Raw genomic sequence first — 27,952 nt, 5'->3', positions numbered from 1 at the left:
CTCCCCCCTCCCCCCCCCCCTTCCCTCCTCTGCCAGCTTCTCTGCGCACTGAATATGCAGCACGATCCCCTCTTATCACCATTCCATTCTCTGCCAGCATTATTGAGCCCTTACGTTTAGACTCAAGACTTAAATTACTCGTGTATATTAGTTATAACAAGTGCCTTTGGTGCTAATAATAAACTTCTAACTGCCTTCACTCTATTTCTCTAGCAACCCCCGAATACAATAATATGCTAATATCACTATATTGCATGCTGCCATTCAAGCGCTAAATTAAGAAGAACAGACAACGAATACTCACAAAACACAGTCATTTATTTGGTGTTATGATGAAACAGACAGTAGTTAGCCTACTTGCTGAACCATCAATTGCTGAAAAAAAGTACCCATCCGTAAAAGAAGGAGCAAATAGAATAATACACAAAAGTCTCTAGGATGAACCATGTATAACAGAGCTTAGAGGAAACAAATGCATGAATAGGTCTAATAGAACAAGTTCATATGTTCCAAAAGACTATAGTGAAAAAAAAATGCAGAACTCAGAAAGCAGATCATTCAGACATCTGTAGTCTAATAATAAGTACTATTGCAATGAACATACATACTTTGTAGGGGCATGCAAACAAAAATTGTTGAGATTGAAACAAATATTGAATATTTTTCGAGTAATAAAATGTCACGATATAACAAAGCAAATTGCTGATTGGATCTTCATTATATTAAGGCTTAGCGAAATTTTTAGCTTTTTATCGGCTATAATGGCTTTGTGTGGGTCACTTTTCATAATTTACTTTGCTCAATGTCCTATGACATGCTGAAAAAAGATCTAGAGTAAATATGGTGACCCAATAAAAGCGTTTCAAGGTCCCTTTAAGAGCACATGTCGACACTTGTGCTATCTGATGCAGTAGAACACTATGCAGCATTGTACACGTCTGTAGATTAGTAATTCGACTCTATTTCAACATGATTGTTGACCTACCCTACAGTATCAGGGTGCTGTGCTCTCTTATGTTTGGTCAAGTGATCAGACTGCATAAAGGACTTGGAGCAGATGGTGCAACTGTATGGCCGGTCACCTGGATGAACGCGCTGATGTATCTTCAAGGACCTCTTCAACGGGAAACTCCGAACACACAAAGTACATTGAAATGGCTTCTCGTCTGCGTGTGTGCGCAGGTGTTTCATAAGGTTGCCCTTTTGTGAGAAGCTCCGAGAGCATGAAGGGCACTGATATGGCTTCTCGCCAGTGTGGGTACGCAGGTGGGATTTCAGGATGGCCTTTTGTGAGAAACTCTGAAGGCATGAAGGGCACTGAAATGGTTTCTCACCTGTGTGAGTGCGAAGGTGGCTTTTCAGGTGGATCTTTCGTGTGAAGCTCTGAGAACATAAAGGGCACTGAAATGGCTTCTCACCTGTATGGGTGTACAGGTGTTTCATAAGGTTGCCCTTTTCTGAGAAGCTCCGAGAGCATGAAGGGCACTGATATGGCTTCTCGCCTGTGTGGGTGCGCAGGTGGGATTTCAGCTTTGCCTTTTGTGAGAAGCTCTGAAGGCACGAAGGGCATTGAAATGGCTTCTCACCTGTGTGAGTGCGAAGGTGGCTTTTCAGGTGGGTCTTTCGTGAGAAGCTTCGAGAGCATGAAAGGCACTCAAATGGCTTCTCGCCTGTGTGGGTGCGCAAGTGCTCTTTCAGGTGGGTCTTTTGTAAGAAGCTCCGAGAGCATGAAGGGCACTGAAATGGCTTCTTGCCTGTGTGGGTGCGCAGGTGCTCTTTCAGGTCAGCCTGTTGTGAGAAGCTCTGAAGGCATGAAGGGCACTGAAATGGCTTCTCAGCAGTATGGATGATGGCAAGCGTTTCCAGATGAGATAGTTTATGAGTCTCGTAGTCACATAATTGAGATTGGTGGAGGTATCCTTGCTTTGAGTTGTCACATTTGGCAGTTGATGGAGAAATAGAAGGCCTCGATGCTGCACAAATAAAACAAAAGTAAGAGTTACTATAAAATGCCAAATAGGAACACGGATGCTAAATTTAATGACAAGCTTTCTTTTCCTTTATTTATTCGGGAACTCTTGAGGGTGATTTCAAGTATGATGGAACAAAGAACTCCTAATGGTCCTTTTTAATTTACCAAATATTTCTGCATCTGAATGCTTCAAGACGAAGTGTTTGTGAAGTCCACCAATAAACCTTATTTTTCAGCAAGGCAAAAAATAACAAACTGACAGAATGTGGATCGTTTGAGAACTTTCACGGATTTCTACGATCCTTAGAGAACAGTTTAAAATGCTCTAACCCCGCTTGCTCTGTCAAACTCAATGAGCACTCGAGGCAAGGAGGACACATTTGGCACTTGCAAAAATTGTTACAATTCACTGGCACAACCAATTTGTCTCATAAGAGATTTCATCAGTGGGTTTCTTCTTGATCACATGCTGAACTTTGGCAATGTTTCCGTAAGTTGAAACTACAAGGAGCTAGTTAGGAAATATAGTATTTTTCCCCATATAACCCACCAACATGTACAACTGACAGCCTCTTTGAGAACAGTCTCTAAGCATGGACAGCTCGGCTAGTAGTTGTGAATAGCATTACAATACATCGTTCTAGTGCACAAATACAAACGAGCAGAGAAGGACAACAAGAACACCGGTTCTTGTTGTCCTTCTTTGCTCATCCATGTTTACTTGTGCACTAGAAATATGTTTCATAATGCTTTCAGAACAGCCCAGGAACAAAAAATGTGCGTATATCCCACAAAAGTAACTGTATACAGCCCTCAGACGTTTGCAGACACAGTATCCACTTCGGAATAAACGACTTGTGCATGCCATATCCTCAGCCAGTGACTCTGTTCCACCGTTTTCAGAGATGCTGCTGGGCCATTGAGCACAGCTTATCACGATCCAAGCATTACTTTGCCGGCACCATGTGCACTATTCGCTAACTGCTAAACACAAAATCATGACCCGTACAGAAGAAGAAAATGATCGACAATGAAGGAGGGGAGAAGGGAGCTTCAACACACAGGGGTGGAAAAATGGTGGGTTTCCACAGGAGATAACAAAAGCTTGAGCAGTCGAAAACCTTGACCTGAAGTGTGGCTTTGTGGCACTGCATGCTGTGCTGCCATGAAGCCAGACCTCAAATTAAAATTCCTATGATCCGCACCCCGACCCTGATCTTACTGCAAAATTCTTGAAATTTTCGGTATGGGTTACACATGCCAAAATACGGTAACTTCTTTATGAGTGATCTAGCCATTCTTCAACTGAGAAGACTACTTGCTAACCTGTGCTTTTTTCAGTGCCATTTTTATAGGCTTAACAAAGTTGACATTTTCAGTTGCAGTTTTGTTCAAAGTGAAAAAAATCTGACACATACTCTGCTCCTTGTGCTCTGTCAGCATAATATAGTGGTGAATTATTGCTTGAATTGACAAGGAATGGTACAAACAAATCACTCCCTCGGCAAAGCGCAATGCATTTTAACACACTAGCAGACGAAGGCATAAGATAACATACCGTACAAACCCGGATATAACATGAGGTTTTTTTCTAAATTTTACCATGCGGAATTTCTGCCTCTTAGGGCATGTGGATCCCAAAGTTTTCAGTCCAATATTTGCAGTTCCGGTTTAATTGTTGCTCAGTTCTATCACCATGAAGACTCATAGTGGAAGATGCGTTATCTTGCGGTGCTTTTTTCAACCGGTGCCATTTTGACCACGCCACAAATCGGCATGTCTGCCTAAAGTTCATCTTGCATGATGCTGGGACTGCAAAAGCAGTGCCCAGCTGCCTTTAAGAGGTAAGTTATTTCAGCTGCCGAGACCATCGGGAATAGCGCCGCAAGGCGGCACTTTTGTGTCACCGAGAGCAGCGTTCATGGCTGGAAGAAGCAAAGGAGGCAATTTTTTCGTACGATGACCTGAGAAGTTTCCAAGAGGCAAAGAACAGACTCTTTCTCGATTTGAACAAGATCTGACTGCTTTTGTGCAATGCCAACGGGCTGTTCACCTGGCAGTGAACATTGAGCTGCTGCAAGCAAAAGCAAGAGAAATTGCCCTGGAGAAAAGCATTCCGTGAAATTATTTCAAGACTAGCAAAAACTGGGTGTCACATAACCGTATATACCTTGCATAATGATCGCACTTGCGTAATGATCGTACCCCTGAATTCAGTCGTCAAAATTCTATTTTTCTTCTTTCATGTGTAATGATCGCACCCTGAACTTGCCACAGTGATATGATGTGTGCCAAGTCTAGCCAATGATGATCGCGCTTACCATCTGTGAAATGCTGTCGAGTGCTATGTGAACGACTCTTCAAGACATACTAAGCAGTCTGCATGCACCAAACATTCCTAAGCAGATGCCCCATTTCATTCCTTTCATCACTTTCCACATTTCCATGAAAACAAAAAAAGCTACAAGCAAACTTGCCTTTGTTTTGTTAGTTGTAGGCTTCATAATGGTTGTGGTCAACAACAACAACAAAAGAGGCACCTTTCGATTCTTCTCGTCTGCACTCGTGGGCATGCAACAAATTGCAAGCAGCAATGATAGTAGCCACGTTTACACTGATACATTATAAGTGTACCCTATTCATACGCCGACGCTTGTAACACAGCCATTTGCTTACCCTTAGTGGGAATGTGCCGTATTAGGATAGTAGTGAAGACAAATGCTGCAGTTTCCGCAGCATGCCCACCATGTGTTTCTAGGTCACTGGCAGCTAAGCCCACTCATCTCTGTTTCTGTCCCCTCAAAGTAGACATGGCTATGTTATTGCCATAAACTTGCCAATAGTAACGGTATTATTCATTACTGATACGAAACAAACTGTTTCAATATGCGTAACGTACTGACAAGAAGAAAAATAATCGCGTTCGGAGCGTTTGGCTTGCTCTGGCGGCCGCCTGTTTGTTGACCTGTTGTCATCCCGCAGCAAATGCAAAATGAAAAAAAATTGTTTTCTTTTCGCGGGACATTTAACCCGCGCATTGATCGCACCACTGAATTTGCATCAATTTTTTTAACAAAAAAGTGCGTTCATTATGCGAGTAAATACGGTATATGCGCCACACTGGACTTTTATTATGTCGGTGAACGTCAATATTGCAGAAACTCCCTGAAAGCTATGAAGAACAGCTTGTGGCTTTTCAGCGGCATGTGATAAAGCTGGCTGCAGAAAAATGTTGACTTTCAATTGGGCTAGATTGGAAACACTGATCAGATGCCGGTGTACCTTGACATGCCGTCGGTGCTCACAGTGCAAGAGAAGGGCTCCAAACAAGTTTCCATAAGGTCCACTGGCAATGAGAAGACGTAGGCGACTGTAATGTTATCCTGTACGACAGATGGTCGCAAGCTTCCACGCCACAGGATGTTCAAGCAAAAGACGCTGCCGAAAAATTAGAAGCTTCTGAAAAATGTTGTGCGATGCCAGGACAAAGGGTGGATGGATCAAGCACTGGTGCTTGATTTGATCAAGTCTGTCTGGTGTTGGTGGCCTGCAGCATTACTGGGGTTCCCATCACTACTTGCGTTGGATGTCTTTTGCTGTCACCTGGCCAATTCTGTGGATAAACTACTGTGCGAATCTCACACTGAACTTGTTGTCATTATTGGAGGGATGACATCCCAATTCAAATCAATGAACGTCTGCATTAACAAACTATTTAAAGACCAGATCAAGTGTTGCTGCCAAAAGTGGATGAGGTCGGGACACCTGGAAGTAACGGCTGCCGGATGGCTGAAACAGGTCTCTCCAGTAGTGCTTTGTAGCTGGATCGCGGATGCATGGGCCAGCATCCTTGGGGAGCTCGTCAGTCAATCTTTTAAGAAATGCGGCATCTCGAAGGCACTTGATGGCACTGAAGACAACTTTCCGTGGGAAGATCTCTCCGACAAGGGGCTTTCGGGAGAGTGCTGGTGAAACGGATGACGACTGAATGTTAACGGCAATGTAAATAAATGCTTTCTGTGAGCTTTCCACATTCGCATTATGTGCGGATGAACACTTTTTTTTTCCGTTTTTGCTATCCCCAAATTACAGCTCGTACCATATGTGGGTCCGGATTATATGCGGGTTCTTACAGTAACCTAAACAGCTGGATAAAAACAAGGAAGGCAACCGTACACAGTTATTTTCTGGTTACATTTGGGTCAACCTTCATGCTTGGTTTGTGCAAGGCATAGTTGACTAATGAGGGCTTGGAATTTTGTTGCATCTTCACATGAAGGAATACAGCCGAACCCGGCTGCATCGAACTCGCAAAAAAACGCCTATCAGTTCAATATAGAACATAATTCGATATAAGCCTGCTAAAGAATTGGATGTCATAAAAGCACATACCATTTATAAAATCACTTTATTGATGAAACAGCTTAGTTTTGCATGAAATAGTCCTGTATTTTCTTCTGCTTGGGCAGTTTCGCTGCTTACGACGCACGCACTTCTCCACATTGTGTAGGGAGTCGGAGCAGCTGAGGCCGCAACCTTCCACATTCGTGCAGAAGCACCAGACTAGTGCGGGTGCACCAATCACCTCGGAGGACGTGGGCAAAGGACCGTCGTTGCTTTCCTCATTGTGCCCACTTTCACTTGTGCTCAGTACGATGTCGGCAATGTAGTCTTCGTCGTCAGACTCTCCCGTAGTCGCGACACCATTATCTGCACTCACAAACTCGTTGACCGTCGATTCGTAAATGCCTTCCGTAAATTCTAACAGCTCAGTCCAAACCTTGGCAACACCAGCAGCGGTTTGCTCGCACTCACCAGAAATTAGTCAGCCCCAAGCAGGCGGAAGCCGGCACGCCTGAAGCAATTTCGGATGAAGCACGTGTACACGGCCGTGCGTACGCGTCGGGTGCCAGGGGCACCAGGTGGGGAGTTTGTACACTTTAGCCCGAATCTCCCCCTTATTCAAGATCGTGCTGAGAGTGCTCCTCAGGATCTTGCATGCTGCGGGGTCGTCCGACTTCTCACCGCGTTCGACCCGATTTATGATTTCAAGCTTCATGGCGAAAATCAAATTCTGCCGCTTCATCACGCAACACTGTGGGAGAAGGCCCACAAGGCCCAAACACAATGAACCCGAAAAGCAGCGGGACAACTCGCACTTGTGCCATCTTGCACAATGAGGGCACAAGAGCCTTTGATTGGCTGTCTGTGCAAGCGCTGCATGCGGACCAGGACCATTTTTTATAGGAAGGTGCCGACGGCTCGCTCGACGCAGCGCAGTCACGATAGGGAGAACGGTTTGATGGAGCCGTGCTGCTGGGTTTCCCCGCCACCACAAGGGAAAGCCAACTTCTGGGGGCACTTTTAAGCCGCTTGATGTTCGATATATCGGGAGTCACTGCTATTTTCGTTCGATGTAAGCGGGTTCGATATACCGGGAGTTGCTGCTATTTTCGTTCGATGTAAGCGGGTTCGATATACCGGGAGTCGCTGCTATTTTCGTTCGATGTAAGCGTAACTTTTGCTATATATACTTATTGTAACTATACCGTGTTCAGAAATTCTTCAATATAAGTATATATAAGTATAGCTCGATGTAAACGGATTTGATATAGTCGTGTTTGACTGTACCACATGAACATGGCAGCTGGAATGGCTAGAAAAACAGCTTGGCTTGAATATAACCAAAGCAGTTGGGCAGGAAACAACAGGATATTGCAGTTACTGTAGAAATAAAGCAACAGTTCGTAAATTGTGAGCTACATCAACATCACCTGAATGATCAAAAAAAAAAAAAATTATTCTGCTATGGCTAGGCCCACACTTCATCAGATGCTTCTCCCCAAAGCCTCCATTCGATTGGTATCACACTGACCTCTGTTTCCAGCACAGGAATTGAGAAACACAAAAACAACTTCAGATAGAAGAATTCTGATAAAAAATGCTCCCCGACATTTTCTCTGTCAGCAATGCAGTATTAATAATCTGAGTAGCAAGCTTTTCATTGGAAAAAGAAAAATATTAGTGCCACAAATATTGGTCCTAGGTCCCTATGGCCGAGCCCTCCTTGTCACAATAGAATTTTTATGCATTTCAATGTTCACAGGTTGGCAGTTATTTTGCTGATGCACCAGAATGCCATGCAGCTTACTGCAGACCCATTTAGAATCCTAGTTCCAATTCTATTACCTCTGTCAGATATACTGGAATGCCAAGTTCTTGTACTTAGCTGTAATACAGTGGAACTCCACCGATATGTTTTGCAAGTGACAAAAGAGATAATGAAACAGCTGGGAGAAAGTAACGGTCAGGAAGGAAGGCCGCACATTTCCACAGCAACATCAGAAACAACTCTGAATGGCTGCAAGTACAGTTATTAGACATCTCGGTGCTTGTACGTTGACCGGGGATATAGTGTGCGCGATGTTTCCATGTTTCCTGGTCATGAAACTCCACAGTCACGCTATGGAAGCGGTTAAGCTGCTCAAAGCTACCACATGGCGGCGTCACTGTGCCTTTGAAGGCATCTTTCTTTTACAGAAACGCTTGCACTGTGCAAGATGAGCTTATTGATATGGTGCATTGTGTGCATGAGCTGCGCTATTTTTCGGGTTATGGACTGTTCAGCTTAAGTGGAAGGGTGGGACAAGAATGCTGAACATGTGTTGCATGCCGGGGTGCCGTTCCAGCAACAAGGAAATGACCGAAAAGGTGTTGTTTTGCTTACCAAGTAAAAAAGAGCAGTGTGAGAAATGTATGTGTGCCATACCGTGGCAGGAATGTGGAACTTTGAATGCAAATATAGGCATTTGTGCACGAAACTCTTTGTCACCAGGACATCATCACTGCCTACAGTTTCAACATAAATTGTGATGCCATGTCCCTGGAGCATGAAAAGCAGACACCAAAGCTTAGCGCCATCACAAGAATTTTTGAAGGCCTTCCAGCATATCTCACGAAACCCAAACCTCAGTCCCGCTCATCGACAGTTTGACTAGTTTGATCAACATGCAAATGACCACGTGATTCATCAAGTACGATTGAGGAGCACCAATTTCCTTATTAAAAAAAATTGTCCGAGTAAGAAAGAACTGCGGTATTGGTGTTTCACTGTTTTGTTAAACTAAGCCCATCCCTCATGTAATACCCCATCTCTGGGGCCTTTGAGGTATAATAAATAATAAAAAAAATCGATTCATCATCTGCTTTAGCATAATCCTTAATCTGAATTATTTTTCGGGGTAGTCTGACATTATTCACAGCCATCGACGACGAAAAAGAAATGAGCTTATGGTGCGAAATGCCAGTTTCAATTTCACGGTTCCTTCACCAGAAACTTCGCTGAAGAAAAAGAGGTCAAGAATATTCCCTCCCCGAGTACATACACTGACAACATGCTGAAGACTGAAAGTTAGCATGATATCAATGATTATGTCAGAGGAAAGACTGTGTCCATAACTCCAATTTTGCCATTCTATTTGTGGGAGATTAAAATCACCAGTAATTAAGCTTTTTTCTCTATAATTGAAAAGGTGATCACATAATTTCTGCATAAAGTGATCATCAGCATTTGATGTCCGATACACAGAACATAATATGAATGGCACACCAAAAACAGACACACTCAAGAACAAACTTTCATGATTATCTATCGGATCAAGCTCCCTTACTATTCTTTGCAATAACTGTGACGCCATCGCCTCGGGAGGACCATCTTTTCTAAACAGCTGGTGGTTTGGAGAAATGGTTTCATCATCATGCACCCTGTCGTGCAACCAAGTTTCAGATATAACACACACATGAGGATCGTATACTATTAAAATATCCTGCAGTTTCTCTATTTTGTTTCTCCTACAGTTTCTCAGTAAGTTTTTTTTTGTTGCATTTTAAGTATTTCCTGTACTGCAGTTACAGTCGCATTCACTTCTTCGTTGTCGTGGTTTTTTGCTTTTAATTCACTCATACTGCCTTCCAAGTTGTTTAAACGCTTTTCAAAACCATGTAGCGCTTTCTCCGTCGACACAAGGCGTTCTTTCAAAGAAGTAATGTCTTCTCTAATTGTCTGTTGCCCACTCATTAATGGCAAACATTTTCTCGACGGTTGGACCCGGGTTCTCTTCTATATCACCACATACTAAGAGCTTGCAAGAACTTAAACACTCATATGCAATACTTATATACACATGTGGGCATGGCAGTACAACCAGAAATCTATCATCACTGCATATTGTGTTACTGTAACTAACCTGTACAAGAAAAACGAGACGCATAGTCAGCGATGTGCTCCCTGTGTTTTCGCCGTGCCCACTGGAAAGTCCATCGTGTGGTGCTGTCTTTATAGGAGTTGAATCCGTTGCATCAGGAACCCGTGACTTGTAATCACTGCATCATCTGTGGATGGAGGGAAGCATGTAGCTTCACCGTCGATATCGCATGTTGTCGCTGGTGCAAATGGCTTGACTGAAGGTGCAGTAAGGGAGCTGGCGGATGACAGGAACAAAGCCTGTACAAGAAGAACGAGATGCATAGTCAGCGATGTGTGCCCTGTGCTTTCGCCATGCTCACTGGCAAGTCCATCGTGCAGAGCTGTCTTTCAGCACAATGCGTTGGCGGGCTAGTTGGTGCGAATCCATGAATAATTTGTTTAGCGCAAAACGACAGAGACAAGAAAGACGACAGGACAAGGCGCTACTCTCAACTGACATCATTTTATTGCGTCACTCCTTTATAGACCGCTCAAACCAGAGGAACATGCGCAGTGAGCACCATGCGGTGGAGCCACCAACATCCGATTCCAAGAGCGCACTCATGCGACAGAATCCAAAAAACCAAATTCAGCGCTGTACAAGGTTAAGGAAGGCACACTAATGCACTGTGACCCCAATGACTGAATGAAAAAAGCTTCCGATAACTCTCGGGCGGTGGTGTCACGGCTCTTTTTCAAAATCGTGGTATCACGAAACATGGGTTTGCACTTGCATGTTTTACAATGCTGAGCCAAATGGGAACCGGTGCCTGTTGGTATGGATCGCTCATGTTCTCTAAGGCGCTCGTTAACACAGCGGCCTGACTGCCCTACATACACTTTGCCACATGACAAGGGAATCTTATAAACCACACCGACTCTGCAATCTACAAACTTCACGTGGTTCTTTTCACAATCAGGTTTTTTACTTGTTTTAGAAATACGGCTGCACAACATTGACAGTTTCTGAGGAGCGGAAAACACTACCGGAATTTGATATCTAGTGGCGACATTCTTTAGATTGTGAGCCACTCTGTGGCAATACGGCACAACTTCAGGCCTCTTCTTTTGTATGATGCGGTTACTTTTGTGCCGCTTCCCTTTCAGTTTCTGAAGCAATACCTCCGAGACTGACGTCACCACCACACTTGAGTAACCAGCAGCCTGCAGCCTATTTAACTGAGCAATGAAACTCATTTTCGCAGAGTGATGACAAGATTTCATTAAGGAAGATTCTAAACACATCAAAGCAATGGCGCGTTTCACAGTCTTTGAGTGCGCAGACGCGTAAGGTAAAAGTTCCTTACGTGCACGTGGCGAATACATCCAACAGGCGTGGCCTGTTTGTAAGGAAAGCTGCAAATCTAAAAACTGGAGTTTTCCGTCCCTAGATAGCTCATGTGTGAAAGTTAATCCTTTGCCATTGTCATTGAACAGAGTTAAAATATCAGCTACCGTCACGGAGCAGTCATTGTTAGTCTGTTTCATCACAACAAGAAAATCGTCAACATATCTAAAAATTTGAACTGAGTCATTGTTTAAGGCACTCTTAAGAGCGCGGTCGACAAACGATAAAAAGATATTACAAAGAGCAGGCGCCACACATGAACCAATACACACACCATTTTTCTGGATAAAAAGGTTGTTTTCGAACCGGATAAAAGTTGCACTTAAATAAAATTCAAGAAGGGACATGAAACTTTCCGAAGACAACCCGGTCACATTGCGAAAATCTACCTCGCCACTTTCTTCGATGCACGTCATCACACTGCGAAATAGCTCATCATGCGGTATTGAATAGTAAAGATCTTCGACGTCAACAGAAAAAATGTCAGCTACTGAATGGTTGCCTTCCAGAAAGGAAACAACATCGAAAGAATCCTTTATGGCATAAGGATCGTCAATAGTTAAATGCTTCAATTGTTTTTGCAAAAAGCGGCTAACCAAAACCTGCCAACAGTTGTTTTCACTGACTATTGTACGGAAAGGCACATCCTGTTTGTGCGTTTTTGCAGTGAAAAAAACCTCTAGAGCAAGTACCTTACATTGTTTTACACTTTTCACAATCTTGGTGAGGCCCATATTTTCCAACAAAGAAATGGCTTTGCGTTTTACCTTCTGAGCTTTCTCATTTGCCAGAATGAAGTTCTTGTTGACAGCCTCAATGGCTTTTTTGTTGAAGACAGCAGACGGAGCTATCACAAAACCGCCCTCTTTGTCACTGTCACTGACAGTGACAAAGAGGGCGGTTTTGTGATAGCTCCGTCTGCTGTCTTCAACAAAAAAGCCATTGAGGCTGTCAACAAGAACTTCATTCTGGCAAATGAGAAAGCTCAGAAGGTAAAACGCAAAGCCATTTCTTTGTTGGAAAATATGGGCCTCACCAAGATTGTGAAAAGTGTAAAACAATGTAAGGTACTTGCTCTAGAGGTTTTTTTCACTGCAAAAACGCACAAACAGGATGTGCCTTTCCGTACAATAGTCAGTGAAAACAACTGTTGGCAGGTTTTGGTTAGCCGCTTTTTGCAAAAACAATTGAAGCATTTAACTATTGACGATCCTTATGCCATAAAGGATTCTTTCGATGTTGTTTCCTTTCTGGAAGGCAACCATTCAGTAGCTGACATTTTTTCTGTTGACGTCGAAGATCTTTACTATTCAATACCGCATGATGAGCTATTTCGCAGTGTGATGACGTGCATCGAAGAAAGTGGCGAGGTAGATTTTCGCAATGTGACTGGGTTGTCTTCGGAAAGTTTCATGTCCCTTCTTGAATTTTATTTAAGTGCAACTTTTATCCGGTTCGAAAACAACCTTTTTATCCAGAAAAATGGTGTGTGTATTGGTTCATGTGTGGCGCCTGCTCTTTGTAATATCTTTTTATCGTTTGTCGACCGCGCTCTTAAGAGTGCCTTAAACAATGACTCAGTTCAAATTTTTAGATATGTTGACGATTTTCTTGTTGTGATGAAACAGACTAACAATGACTGCTCCGTGACGGTAGCTGATATTTTAACTCTGTTCAATGACAATGGCAAAGGATTAACTTTCACACATGAGCTATCTAGGGACGGAAAACTCCAGTTTTTAAATTTGCAGCTTTCCTTACAAACAGGCCACGCCTGTTGGATGTATTCGCCACGTGCACGTAAGGAACTTTTACCTTACGCGTCTGCGCACTCAAAGACTGTGAAACGCGCCATTGCTTTGATGTGTTTAGAATCTTCCTTAATGAAATCTTGTCATCACTCTGCGAAAATGAGTTTCATTGCTCAGTTAAATAGGCTGCAGGCTGCTGGTTACTCAAGTGTGGTGGTGACGTCAGTCTCGGAGGTATTGCTTCAGAAACTGAAAGGGAAGCGGCACAAAAGTAACCGCATCATACAAAAGAAGAGGCCTGAAGTTGTGCCGTATTGCCACAGAGTGGCTCACAATCTAAAGAATGTCGCCACTAGATATCAAATTCCGGTAGTGTTTTCCGCTCCTCAGAAACTGTCAATGTTGTGCAGCCGTATTTCTAAAACAAGTAAAAAACCTGATTGTGAAAAGAACCACGTGAAGTTTGTAGATTGCAGAGTCGGTGTGGTTTATAAGATTCCCTTGTCATGTGGCAAAGTGTATGTAGGGCAGTCAGGCCGCTGTGTTAACGAGCGCCTTAGAGAACATGAGCGATCCATACCAACAGGCACCGGTTCCCATTTGGCTCAGCATTGTAAAACATGCAAGTGCAAACCCATGTTTCGTGATACCACGATTTTGAAAAAGAGCCGTGACACCACCGCCCGAGAGTTATCGGAAGCTTTTTTCATTCAGTCATTGGGGTCACAGTGCATTAGTGTGCCTTCCTTAACCTTGTACAGCGCTGAATTTGGTTTTTTGGATTCTGTCGCATGAGTGCGCTCTTGGAATCGGATGTTGGTGGCTCCACCGCATGGTGCTCACTGCGCATGTTCCTCTGGTTTGAGCGGTCTATAAAGGAGTGACGCAATAAAATGATGTCAGTTGAGAGTAGCGCCTTGTCCTGTCGTCTTTCTTGTCTCTGTCGTTTTGCGCTAAACAAATTATTCACAGAGCTGTCTTTATAGGAGTTGAATCCGTTGACATCAGGACATCAGCTGTGACTTGTAATCACTGCATCATCTGTGGATGGAGGGAAGCATGTAGCTTCACTGTCAATACCGCATGTTGTCACTGGTGTAAATGGCTTGACTGAAGGTGCAGTAAGGGAGCTGGCGGATGACAGGAACAAAGCCTGTACAAGAAGAACGAGATGCATAGTCAGCGATGTGCGCCCTGTGCTTTCGCCGTGCCCACTGGCAAGTCCATCGTGTGGTGCTGTCTTTATAGGAGTTGAATCCGTCGACATCAGGAACCCGTGATTTGTAATCACTGCATCATCTGTGGATGGAGAAAAGCATGTAGCTTCACTGTCAATATCGCATGTTGTCACTGGTGTAAATGGCTTGACTGAAGGTGCAGTAAGGGAGCTGGCGGATGACAGGAACAAAGCCTGTACAAGAAGAACGAGATGCATAGTCAGCGATGTGCGCCCTGTCCTTTCGCCGTGCCCACTGTCAAGTCCATCGTGCAGAGCTGTCTTTATAGGAGTTGAATCCGTTGACATCAGGAACCAGTGACTTGTAATCACTGCATCATCTGTGGATGGAGGGAAGCATGTAGCTTCACTGTCAATATCGCATGTTGTCGCTGGTGTAAATGGCTTGACTGAAGGTGCAGTAAGGGAGCTGGCGGATGACAGGAACAAAGCCTGTACAAGAAGTACGAGATGCATAGTCAGCGATGTGCGCCCTGTGCTTTCGCCGTGCCCACTGCCAAGTCCATCATGTAGTGCTGCCTTTATAGGAGTTGAATCCGTTGACATCAGGAACCCGTGACTTGTAATCACTGCATCATCCGTGGATGGAGGGATGCATGTAGCTTGACCGTCGATATCGCATAATACAAGTGGCAATTATGTAGTGCATATAAGACCATTGCAGACCCCAAAATAAATGGGCTTATACGTTCAGAGGATGTGGCCCAGTGTGCGTGATTCTTGTTCTGTCTTCACCTTTACACACTTTGGGTGCTTCACCCAATGCTTTGTGCACGCTTTCTCTCGATGTGCTTATACAGCACCTGCCGCATTCAGCTTCTGTCACTTATTGTAAGCTTTGGTCACTTGTAAGGCGCAGGGTAGTTCTTGCAATGTGCTAGCTGCATATGGCAATGTACTGGCTGGCTGCACCACTACATTTATGTGACCGCCGCATTAAGAAACAATGCAAGATGCAGGAACATTACAGAATAGCAATGTATCAAAAGGGAATATGATTTGTAAAACCAATGGTATTTAGATCAGTACCACGAAAACGCTATGTAGCAGCCAAGAAAATGAAGCAGTGAGGAACGTATCAATGGGGTGCCACTGTGTTGCAATTCCAGGTTCTAATGAATCAGTTGACACGAGTAACCTGCAATGCTGTGTCGTAAAAGGCCTCTAACCAGGCCACATAGCAAATTTTAGCTATACAGTGGAATTTGTTAGGAGCCTACTACGGAGTGCTCTACGGCGTGAATCTTGCAAATTATTTCATTCACAGCATAGATAAAAATACTTGAAATGCAGCGAACCCATGATTTCAGGAGGGCAGCATCACAGCCAACATAGACACTCTCTCAACTTGCTCTCATCTAGCCTCCACAAGCAAAATTCCTTCCCTGAATTCTTCCATAACAAAACTAGAGGATCGCGTGACAGACACGTGTTGGGCCCCGCTTTGTTTTGTTCTTTTTCTGTCTCTCGTGCTTGTGCTCAGTTGCACACGTCCAGCGATGGTCTTGTGCACAAGCTGTTTGTCTTGTTTTGCGCAGCACACAATTTTGCACAGTGTGTGCAAGAACACCCACGTAATGGTATAAGTCAGTGCCATAGTCACTAGCACTGAGGCAGACACAGGCGAATCAAAGAGCACAATCGTGTATTGGAAACGAGTAAAAAATGGCAGATAGCATTGTTTTCTGCACGAAATGACTCCACAATGTGGAAACAAGCAGAGAAAATGGAAGTATGTCCCTCTAGCTACAGCACAGAGTAAAGCAAAGACTTACCAACATTCAGGTTGTTGGTTTTATCATTTCTCTAATCGTTAAATTCTTTATTGAAGCAACAGATCAAATAAATAGCTGATGTCACCTTAAATAATTCTCGAAGTCACATGTTCCTGTGTGTAACATCACAGCACTGCAATTTACATAGGTGCACTTGGGAGACTAACGTAGACTCGCCAGATGAGAATGCGGCACTTACAAGGCGAAGGGCGCACGGCATTCGGTTTGAAATTCGGGCTCTTTTTGCGGCGTTTAGCGGTGCAATACATTGCAGACATGATTGTTTGCATGCTTTGTATGCTACGTTTGTCAGCTCAACAAAGCCAGACCTGAGAGGGAGGGGCCCTTTGAAGCTGCACTTGTGCAAAAAGCTCTGTTGGCAGAAGTGCCAATGAAGTGGCTTCTCTCTCAGGTGCTTGCACTTGTGTGTAAGGCTTCTGGACAGGATGCCAATAGCATAGTCACAACTGTCACAATGGTTGAGGAAGCTCTGCTGCAGCTCCTTGTGCTTACCATTGGTAAGAAGTCATTATGTCTCCCTGCCCACAGAAGCATAAAAGGTAATTGGATCAGCCAATTGCACATCATTTAGCTTACAACACAAAACTATACCGAAAATCCTACACAATCTTAACATCAGGCTCATTTTTCACTTATGTTAAATGAACGAGATCCACAGTGTCATGGAGGAAGTTAAATTTATCTGCTACAAGCATGCATGGTAGAAAGGAGTAACTGAAGTTGCATCACTACACTTCTCTTTGGTCACATTTTTTTTATATAAATGCCAATACAAAGCAAAATTAAAACTCCTCTTTGCACAGTGAACTTTTGGTACACCATTGTTAGTACTATTCAATCGCATTCTTTAAACTAGTGTTTGGCTTCACTTCTTAGTCATCAGAGTTGAAAGTATATTTTTTTTTAAGTTCAAAAGTTTATTGAGAGATTCTTTTCACATACAGCATCCAAATATTCAACGCCACATCAGGGGGGAGGCTAAAGGCTATGTGTGCCTGACGAGGCCATCCCTCCTGGTGGTGACAAACAGTGCATTTGAGATGGCAACAAACACCCTTGTGTGGCAGCATTATAATCAGACCAAAAAAGAATATCCACAATTATGTGCAGTATATAAATGTTCTGAAATAACAGTTTTTTTAATTAAAGCTGTGAAAAGGTGCAACACAGACAGCACTCAAAAATAAAGTTAAAAAATAAGTAAAAAGTCACATTAAGACTACAATAGGTCAAAGTGTTGTGTTATGACCTAATTGATACATAACTTTCTTTTGTACAGTATTTTACTTGGGAGCTCATGTATTAGGTTTTTTATTTCTTTGTTATCATTCAGAAAAGTTATAATGCTATGCTCAAAGGTATGAAGCCCACAGTTCTAACTTCAGGAGTCCTGCAAGAACCATATCGGAGTTCTGAAACAGTATCAGGCTGTGGAACTGAACAAAAGCTAAGGTTGGTTTTGCTGTGGATCAAGTAATGAGCGTCTACTGCCTGTTGAAGTGTTATTAAGTTACGAGTGTTAAAAAGCCCTGGTGGTCGTCCAGTATTCTTGTGTACTTGAAGTGTTGGGAATATTAACAATTGCTCTAACTGCTTTTTTTGTAATATAAATGAGGAGTTTAGGTTTGTATATGTTGTTCTACCCCAGACAAATAAGCAGTAATGAAGAAGTGACTGGATAAGGGTTAAATATAGGTCGTTGTTCTTCAGCTAAGCTGGTAGAAGAAGGCTTAATTTATGTATTAGACTGAGCGTGATATTTTGGAAAGCAAGTAATTAATATGCTCAGTCCAGGTTAACTGTTCACTAAATACCACTCCAAGAAAACGTGTAGAGCACACATTCTATCTTTTCCTTAGAGCTCACATTCTATCTTTTCCTTACTGAAACTGAGTGCAGGATCGTAGGGTACAATTTCATTTTTATGTTTAAAGACAAGTTTTGTTTTGTGCACTTTTAGCTAGAGCTAATTCGCATTTATCCATAATGATAGTTCAGACAAATATTTCTTCGCATTTACTACAGTCTTCAAGTCGTAACCAGACAAAAGTATGTTAGCATCATCTGCATACAGAACTACATCAGTAGAACTAGGTACTATATTGATAATACAGGGTTCACACAGGTCTCGGAGACAGAAATTCAAGGATATTCAAGGACTTTCATGGACCTGTCAGAGCTATTTAAAAGGTGCAAAGCAGTATCGCATATACAGTCGAACGCACTTATAACAATATTCAAGTGCCCCGAAAATTCCATTGTTATAACCGATAATTGTTAGAATGGGGTTGTTTGAAAAAATCTAAATAGGGGGATGGCAGAGCTGATCTGAGGAAACTATATGGGTGGGGAGGCCAGTGCCCCTCCGTCCGTCAGCCATGTACGCTTTACGCGAAGCTTGTCGACATCCTTCTCCAAGGCATCCATGTGCTTCATGTAGTGCAGCGGAAGGTTCCTCGTGAAGAGAAAGCCCCGGAGGGACTGAATCATGTGCCAGGCCTCCTGTGAGGACAACATTGAGGCAGCCTGCCCTACCACGACATCACTGCTGTTGTTTCCATCGCTGTCTGATGCTAGCACATTCCCGATGATTGTCTCATCGGTTAGAAGCACTTAGTTTCCAAATCTATAGCGTAGAGCTATGGGCGCAGCCCATTCGTGTTCAGAGGGGTGGAAGGGCGATGGGAGAGAGCCGCACGGAGATGGCTGGAAAATGAGCGCGCAGCGGCTGTTGGAGCAGCAGCCCATTGTGCATCAGCTTGAATTTCTCATTTTCTTTTTATCTCTTCAAGAATTCAGTGATCATGCCGTGTGATGATGTATGAAACAAAGCCTGAGAAGCTTTCACGTCCACTCCGCCGCAGCGGCTGATTGTGTCGCCAGCAGTGGGATGACTCTGCACCCGCGGTGCCATAGATTAGCTTCAAGGATAAGGCGTGGCCGCATGAAAAAGAAAAAGCGAGCTGCCACACCTGCTTTTGTGCCGCGCACCTAATGTGGCAGGATAATCATCATCACCAGCCTCGCACACCTTTCTCTCGTCTCCCTTCCACTCTTTTGAAACATGAGTACAACAGTGTTGACAGAGAAGGGGTGTAAGGGAGACAGGAGAAGGCGTGAGAAGGTGCACCTGCAATGAAGTCATGCTTGAAGTCAAGGGCCTTGAAAACATACTTATCAATTTCAAAGGTTTTCAAGGATTTCAAGGACCTGTGCTACCGTGTAATATCATTAATATCAGCTAGGATAAGGGCCCTAAAATGGAGCCTTGTAGAAAACCTGCACATATTCTGCCAAAAGCAGATGGGATACTGTTTACAACTGTGCACCATATTTTAGACGATGAATAGCTATTACTAAGTTCCAGGGCAATACCTCTTATTCCACGAAACGGCAATTTACATAAGAATATTTATGTTTATTAGAGTCGAACAATTTTTTTTGAAGTCTAGGAATAACCCAAGCGTAATAAACTTATTTTTCCGGACAGGCCGCCATTGGAATATGAACCTGGCAACGTTTAACGCAAGAACATTATCTAGTGAGGCGAGTCTAGCAGTGCTATTGGAAGAATTAGAGGGCAGTAAATGGGATATAATAGGGCTCAGTGAAGTTAGGAGGCCAAAAGAAGCATATACAGTGTTAAGGAGCGGGCACGTCCTGTGCTACCGGGGCTTAGCGGAGAGACGAGAACTAGGAGTCGGATTCCTGATTAATAAGAATATAGCTGGTAACATACAGGAATTCTATAGCATTAACGAGAGGGTGGCATGTCTTGTTGTGAAACTTAATAAGAGGTACAAAATGAAGGTTGTACAGGTCTACGCCCCTACATCCAGTCATGATGACCAGGAAGTCGAAAGCTTCTACGAAGACGTGGAATCGGCGATGGGTAGAGTGAAAACAAAATACACTATACTGATGGGCGATTTCAATGCCAAGGTAGGCAAGAAGCATGCTGGAGACAAGGCAGTGGGGGAATATGGCATAGGCACTAGGAATAGCAGGGGGGAGGTATTAGTAGAGTTTGCAGAACAGAATAATATGAGGATAATGAATACCTTCTTCCGCAAGCGGAATAACCGAAAGTGGACATGGAGGAGCCCGAACGGCGAGACTAGAAATGAAATAGATTTCATACTCTGCGCTAACCCTGGCATCATACAAGATGTGGACGTGCTCGGTAAGGTGCGCTGCAGTGACCACAGGATGGTAAGAACTCGAATTAGCCTAGACCTGAGGAGGGAACGGAGGAAACTGGTACATAAGAAGCCGATCAATGAGTTAGCGCTAAGAGGGAAAATAGAGGAATTCCAGATCAAGCTACAGAACAGGTATTCGGCTTTAAGCCACGAAGAGGATCTTAGTGTTGAAGCAATGAACGACAATCTTGTGGGCATCATTAAGGAGTGTGCAATAGAAGTCGGTGGTAACTCCGTTAGACAGGGTACCAGTAAGCTATCGCAGGAGACGAAAGATCTGATCAAGAAACGCCAATGTATGAAAGCCTCTAACCCTACAGCTAGAATAGAACTGGCAGAACTTTCGAAGTTAATCAACAAGCGTAAGACAGCTGACATAAGGAAGTATAACATGGATAGAATTGAACAAGCTCTCAGGAACGGAGGAAGCCTAAAAGCAGTGAAGAAGAAACTAGGAATTGGCAAGAATCAGATGTATGCGCTAAGAGACAAAGCCGGCAATATCATTACTAATATGGATGAGATAGTTCAAGTGGCTGAGGAGTTCTATAGAGATTTATACAGTACGAGTGGCACCCACGATGATAATGGAAGAGAGAATAATCTAGAGGAATTCGATATCCCAGAAGTAACGCCGGAAGAAGTAAAGAAAGCCTTGGGAGCTATGCAAAGGGGGAAGGCAGCTGGGGAGGATCAGCTAACAGCAGATTTGCTGAAGGATGGTGGGCAGATTGTTCTAGAAAAACTGGCCAGCCTCTATACGCAATGCCTCAAGACCTCGAGCGTACCGGAATCTTGGAAGAACGCTAACATAATCCTAATCCATAAGAAAGGCGACGCCAAAGACTTGAAAAATTATAGACCGATCAGCTTACTGTCCGTTGCCTACAAAGTATTTACTAAGGTAATTGCAAATAGAATCCGGAACACCTTAGACTTCCGTCAACCAAAGGACCAGGCAGGATTCCGTAAAGGCTACTCAACAATAGATCATATTCACACTATCAATCAGGTGATAGAGAAATGTGCGGAATATAACCAACCATTATATATAGCTTTCATTGATTACGAGAAAGCGTTTGATTCAGTCGAAACCTCAGCAGTCATGGAGGCATTGCGGAATCAGGGTGTAGACGAGCCGTATGTAAAAATACTGAAAGATATCTATAGCGGCTCCACAGCCACTGTACTCCTGCATAAAGAAAGCAACAAAATCCCAATAAAGAAAGGCGTCAGGCAGGGAGATACGATCTCTCCAATCCTATTCACAGCGTGTTTACAGGAGGTATTCAGAGACCTGGATTGGGAAGAATTGGGGATAAGGGTAAATGGAGAATACCTTAGTAACTTGCGCTTCGCTGATGATATTGCCTTGCTTAGTAACTCAGGGGACCAACTGCAATGCATGCTCACTGATCTGGAGAGGCAGAGCAGAAGGGTGGGACTAAAAATGAATCTGCAGAAAACTAAAGTAATGTTTAACAGTCTCGGAAGGGAACAGCAGTTTACGATAGGTAGCGAGGCACTGGAAGTGGTAAGAGAATACATCTACTTAGGACAGGTAGTGACTGCTGATCCAGATCATGAGAGTGAAATAATCAGAAGAATAAGAATGGGCTGGGGTGCGTTTGGCAGGCATTCGCAGATCATGAACAGCAGGTTGCCATTATCCCTCAAGAGAAAAGTGTATAACAGCTGTGTCTTACCAGTACTCACGTACGGGGCAGAAACCTGGAGGCTTACGAAAAGGGTTCTACTTAAATTGAGGACGACGCAACGAGCTATGGAAAGAAAAATGATAGGTGTAACGTTAAGGGATAAGAAAAGAGCAGATTGGGTGAGGGAACAAACGCGCGTTAATGACATCTTAGTTGAAATCAAGAAAAAGAAATGGGCATGGGCAGGACATGTAATGAGGAGGGAAGATAACCGATGGTCATTAAGGGTTACGGACTGGATTCCGAGGGAAGGGAAGCGTAGCAGGGGGCGACAGAAAGTTAGGTGGGCAGATGAGATTAGGAAGTTTGGAGGGTCAACATGGCCACAACTAGTACATGACCGGGGTAGTTGGAGAAGTATTGGAGAGGCCTTTGCCCTGCAGTGGGCGTAATCAGGCTGATGATGATGATGATGATGAATAAACTTATTTTCAACATCACTAATATAAAGGCATTTATTAGTAACCAGCGTTTGGGACCGACCGTTAGAGCAGGGCACGGACTCCCAGCATGAGCGCTATTCATGTGAAAAAGCACTGAAGAGGACGACCCACTAGAAAGCGCTGGAGAGAACGACCCACTATATTGTTCCATTCATTCTCTACAATTAACCCCGGGAACCCTCGTTATGACCCTCTTTACACAAAGTGAACCCGTCTCTTGCGTGAGCGTACTTTCTCTAAATTCTGCAGTCATTGTTTATCTAATTATTCTCTCATTGATTATCTTATTGCTTGTGTAGTTATTTCTCTTATTTCGAGCCCACTTCAAGACATCAGAATTATGTACATTATTACGAGGGGAAGTCAAAAAGTAAAGGGACTTTTCCAATTTTTCGCACTAGGTTTTGGTAACACTGCTAGTATCCAGTGCTGAATTACCATATTTACTCGAATCTAATGCGCACTTTTTCCCGATAAGACGGGTCCAAAAATTGTGTGCACGTTAGAATAGAGTACGACCCTATATATGCGTTACCATATCGCCATAGGTACTTCAAAATGGCTGCCTCGTACGTGCTTCGAGCCTAGCTGCCATAGCTTCCTCCATACGCTGCAGTAGGTGTGCTTAGGCAATGCTTCCTTTGGCTTAGGTTAGTGCACCGTCCGTCTTCCCATTTTTTTGCATTTGCTCTATCAGCATGGAAGTGCAACCTGCAAAGACATGCCGAGTTCATCACTATACCACAATTAAAAGGAAAGCAATCAAGTGTGCTTCTGGAGACGGGTGGAAATTGGGCCGCATCAAGGGCGTTTGGAGTCCCCAATCCTTGCGTGTGAAACTGGCGCAAACAGTGGAGGCGTTCTACTAGTTCTACACCGGCAGCTGCTACGTAAGCGGCGGCCGTGCGGCCCCTATCTTGAAAGCTATCTGCGGTGGAGACAAGCGTCTACACATCTAGGCACACTGCGCTGGGTTCTTGTTGTTTAGTTAGTGTTGAAGCGAGAGGCCGCACAAAGGTCAATTCCCTTGCTCCTGCTAGCACACTTCCTCACTCCAGCATTTCGATAAAGAGTTTCTGCAGTTATTGAGTGAGATGTGTCCATGTTTGCTTGTGCGTGTGTGACACCATGCTTGTTAATTTAGCCAGTAAGCGAATGTTTACAAGTTTATACGGCTGATAAAATTACTATCCTTACTTTTTGTGTAGCTGTCTACTAATTTTCTTATTGTAACCGATGTTTCACCTTTTGGGTGAAACTGCGACTTTTTTATTTATCGCAACTTTAGTGCACTGGGAGTAAATCTTTGTTTTTTCAAAAGAGAGAAAGTTGTATTTCTCTATGAAGGAGTGAGGTGCGTGGTACTGTAAATGAAATTTTTTTAAAGTCACGGCAAACGGGTGCACGTTACAATCGAGTGTGTTTTTTTTTTTTCCTTTTTTTGGTCGTGGAAAACAGGTGCGCATTACAATCGAGGGCACGTTAGAATCGGGTAAATATGGCATTGTTGTCTGCAACACTTCTATGGAATGTGTCACTCTTATTCCCACAATAGTCGTTGGAGTGTATCAGGCTGTTAAACATGGCAGCTCCATTGTCAATGTGCTCCGAGGAGGAAATAAGGGCAACAATTTGCTTTTTGTTTATGGAAGGTGTTAAACCTGCGGAAATCATTCGTTGAATGCAAGCGCAGTATCGTGACAGTTGTTTATCGCGAAGACAGATTTACAGTTGGATAGATCATTTCAAACAGAGAAGAATTTTATGTCACGAGGAATGATTGGGCAGGCCATCGACGTCAACGACTGAGGACAATAGGAAACTCGTTGAGGGTATGGTGATGGAAAACAGACGAATCACAGCAGATGAAATCGCCAATACTTTAGATATCAGGCATGGTTCAGCATATTCCATCTTACACCACAGGCTAAATTTTCGGAAAGTGTGTGCAAGGTGGGTCCCAAAAGAATTATCAGCGCAGCATAAGGCTTTACAAAGATTGGTCATCTCTCGGAAACATTTGTCCCGTTATCGTCGCAAGGGAGATGGATTTTTACAGCAAATTGTTACTGTAGATGAAACTTGGGTACATAATCATGAAACGGAAAGTAAGGATGCGAGCATGGTTTGGAAACACTCATCATTACCAGAAGTTAAGAAATTTAAACGTCAACCATCAGCTGGTAAGAGTATGCTAATACTATTCTGGGATGTGGAAGGTATGGTAGTCGTTCCTTTCACCCTAACAGGTGAAATTGCGAACAGTGAGAACTATTGTGATGTGTTGCGAACTAAACTGTAACCTGCAATCAGATTCAAAGGTTGTGGAAGACTGCGAAAAGCTGTCATCCTGCAGCAATAACGCTTGACCACATTCTGCCACACGGACGGCAAAATAATAAAGGAGTTGGGATTCGAAATGCTGGAACACGTGACATACAGTCCAGACGTGGTTTCTGACAAAAAACCTGAAGCTGCTATCAAAGGGAGGGGACCAAAACGAGTGTATGGCCAACAGTCACCTCAAGACGACTACAGCTCAACTGAACCGATTGCTGGCGTGCACCTCCGGTTCCCAGTGCATGCTGCTCGTTGCTCGATGAAAGTGTTGCCCATGCCTATTCCTGCTTAGTCATCCCCGATGATGTGCTTTGCGATGTCATGAGTCAAAGCTGTCCCAGAACAAGACTCCCCCCCCGTTGACGGTTTCAGTGCAGTTTTCACCTCTCTCAATGAATGAGCATATTGATAAAACAAAGTATGTTTTAGATTTAAGTGCATTAAAGAATTTTGTTTCAATTTTGTTCATCCTAAACACAGGGGTCGACTTGCACTCTGCATTGATCTGTAATCACATGCTTATGTGTATCACTGATTTAGGCAGAACTATGAGACTCACTGGTGGTAATGTTATCATAAAACAATGTACGGGCTACTACAGACATTGGGACAAGAGAGCTCTGGATTAAGCTATACCATCTAGGGTGCTTCAATGTGATCAGTACAGCATTATTTCTGCATTTCTCCCCAATCAGTACGCAGACAAGCAACACAAACCTGTTAATTTGTCCTAAGCAGCAGAATGTCATACACACTTGAGCAGGTAGTGCCCAGCTAGGCAGACTTCGTCATTTGTCATAAACTCGCACAGTCAAGCAAATGTAAGAGAAGTGCCAGTCACTGCCCACCTGAGGTGGAGGTTAACTGCTCCACAGTCTCCGTAGTCTGCACGCTCCTAGACTCGCTCCATGCTTTGAAGCAGCACCCAACAGACTTGTCAGCCAGAGGCAAGTTGCACTGCATGCCAACCTCGACCTGACCGACGACCTTGGAAGGGGTGTGGCATGCCATTTTGGCAGTGATGCCATCAGCTAGGCTCATCGCATTTGTGAACCCTGCAGAAAATAATTGGGGTGATTGCAGTGCTGTTACAGTATCGAAAAGAGGTAAATACAACACCAGAATAAATGCAGAAGCACCTTACAATGCATAGTCACGGAACACAATATAACCCTTTCGGTTCAGTATTCCTAAAAGGCTACAGGTGGTAATCTACATTGATTACTCTAAAGCAAAGCAACCTCTTTTCTGTGGAAAGCTTACAACAGTAGAACATATCTCAGACACTTTTTCATATGATACATTTAAAAGCTATTGGTGTAGTCCAACTAATGAAAAGTGACTGCAAGATTCTAAGGTCATTGCCATCAGCCTATATAATATTCGCTGTAAGATTCCCATGTCTTGTGCCAGCCAATACCATTCTACGCTTGCAAAATTTGCCCACAACTACAGTACACCTTGCACATTTTTCACTGCTAATTCAAGATCCTCATAAAGCTGTTCTATTTCTCCATAATCATAACTGCAGGTTGGAAAATAGGTTTGTACTATGTGTAATCGATATCTGCTATTAAGTTTTATTAAGGTGACTTTTACTCTTTTATTAATACTGTCGCATTGCAGTGACCATGAAAAACCAAAGTGGCACAACGCATTGGGCAAATGTGTGCCCAGCAAAACAAGTAACACTCAACACAATGACAGTGGCTAGCGCACTCATTGCTAATTAAAATATCATCTGCGGGTCAAGCGCATCGACTATACATGACTCGCTAAAGGTTCAAGTTATATTGCTGGTGCCTTCGTGTCTTCCAGAAAGTACTACACAATTCGCGTCACGCATACAATCTGATTACACAAGGTTCGGTGACAACAGACACAACCAGCAATAACATTCTAGATGCTTCCGGTACAGAAAGGTGTGTCTTAAGCTGCGTGACAATATTATAAGAGAGACTAGTCCGTGAAAAACGTTCACCCAAAACAAGCTATTTATACGCATGCCAATACTGTAGAAATCAATGTTGCCCGCTATAAAAAAAAAACTAGAAATCAATGTTGTCCATATGTACGTATGAATTAAAAGTCGTACCCTACATTCCCTCTCATCGGTTTCTAACTGCGAGTCCCGCAAAAGCACTGCAGAAACTGCAATGCATACTCTTCTGTTAATGTGCAAGTCCAGAAGGGAGATAAATAGACTGCAGAGGATGGGTAGAACCTACACAGTAGTGAAACGAGTGAATAACAGTCTTGCTACTCTTTACTCACAGTTTCCATACAGAGTGGGGGCAGGAGAGGGAAGAGCTGACATGGGAAGACAAGCAAACCTGACAGCACTTGTAGGCAAAGTAAAGGTACGGTGTGGTAAATTTCTATTTCTCAAGTAAACACCATGCATATTTGCCATGTGGACAACTGATGCGGGGTGCGCAAAGGCCAAGCCCCATTAAATCACTGTAGGTTCTATGCGGCACAATGGAAGCGGCAGCACGTCAAATTAACATTTCTGTGCTCGCGGCAGTAGTCATGCGGCTATACTATCACTCAAGGTCGCAGATGCAATCCCAATTGCGGCAGCCGCATTTCGAAGATAGAGAAATGCAAAAACGCTTGTGCACGTAGATATGGATGCATGCTAAAGAATACCAGGGTCTCAAAATTAATCTTTAGTCTGCCACTATGGGCTGCCACATAATCTGATTGTGGTTTTGACACATAGAGCCCAATAATTTAATTAATGTGCAACACATATGCCACGATGCAATATGCCATGCGAGGCAATGACAATGTTCAACACTCTGTTCAACACTGTGGAGATTATAAAAGAATTGCATACAACAACGCTTCATGAAATACGTCTCCCCGTGTGTTCTGTGCACTACGCAAACAGCAGT

General features: G+C 43.5%; 1 protein-coding gene across 3 annotated transcripts in view; it reads right to left on the bottom strand.

The window, feature by feature from the left end:
* LOC126526197 (uncharacterized) overlaps positions 1-27,952 on the bottom strand; it is a 48,416-nt gene that overhangs the window by 7,340 nt on the left and 13,124 nt on the right. For 2 of the 3 annotated variants that reach the window (XM_055068044.1, XM_050174137.2), the window contains exons 2-3: positions 25,901-26,107; positions 298-1,973 (exon numbers count right to left, since the gene is read on the bottom strand). In XM_055068044.1, coding sequence (XP_054924019.1) covers positions 982-1,973; positions 25,901-26,093 — 1,185 coding nt within the window. In that variant the 5' untranslated portion in view covers positions 26,094-26,107 and the 3' untranslated portion in view covers positions 298-981. Of the gene's footprint in view, positions 1-297; positions 1,974-25,900; positions 26,108-27,952 lie in introns of those variants that run through there. The other variant, XR_008611361.1, reaches the window with a different exon arrangement.

This window comes from Dermacentor andersoni, chromosome 8, assembly GCF_023375885.2.
Source record: "Dermacentor andersoni chromosome 8, qqDerAnde1_hic_scaffold, whole genome shotgun sequence".
NCBI classification, from domain to species: Eukaryota; Metazoa; Arthropoda; class Arachnida; order Ixodida; family Ixodidae; genus Dermacentor; species Dermacentor andersoni.
This window is presented reverse-complemented; position numbering and strand designations above follow the sequence as displayed.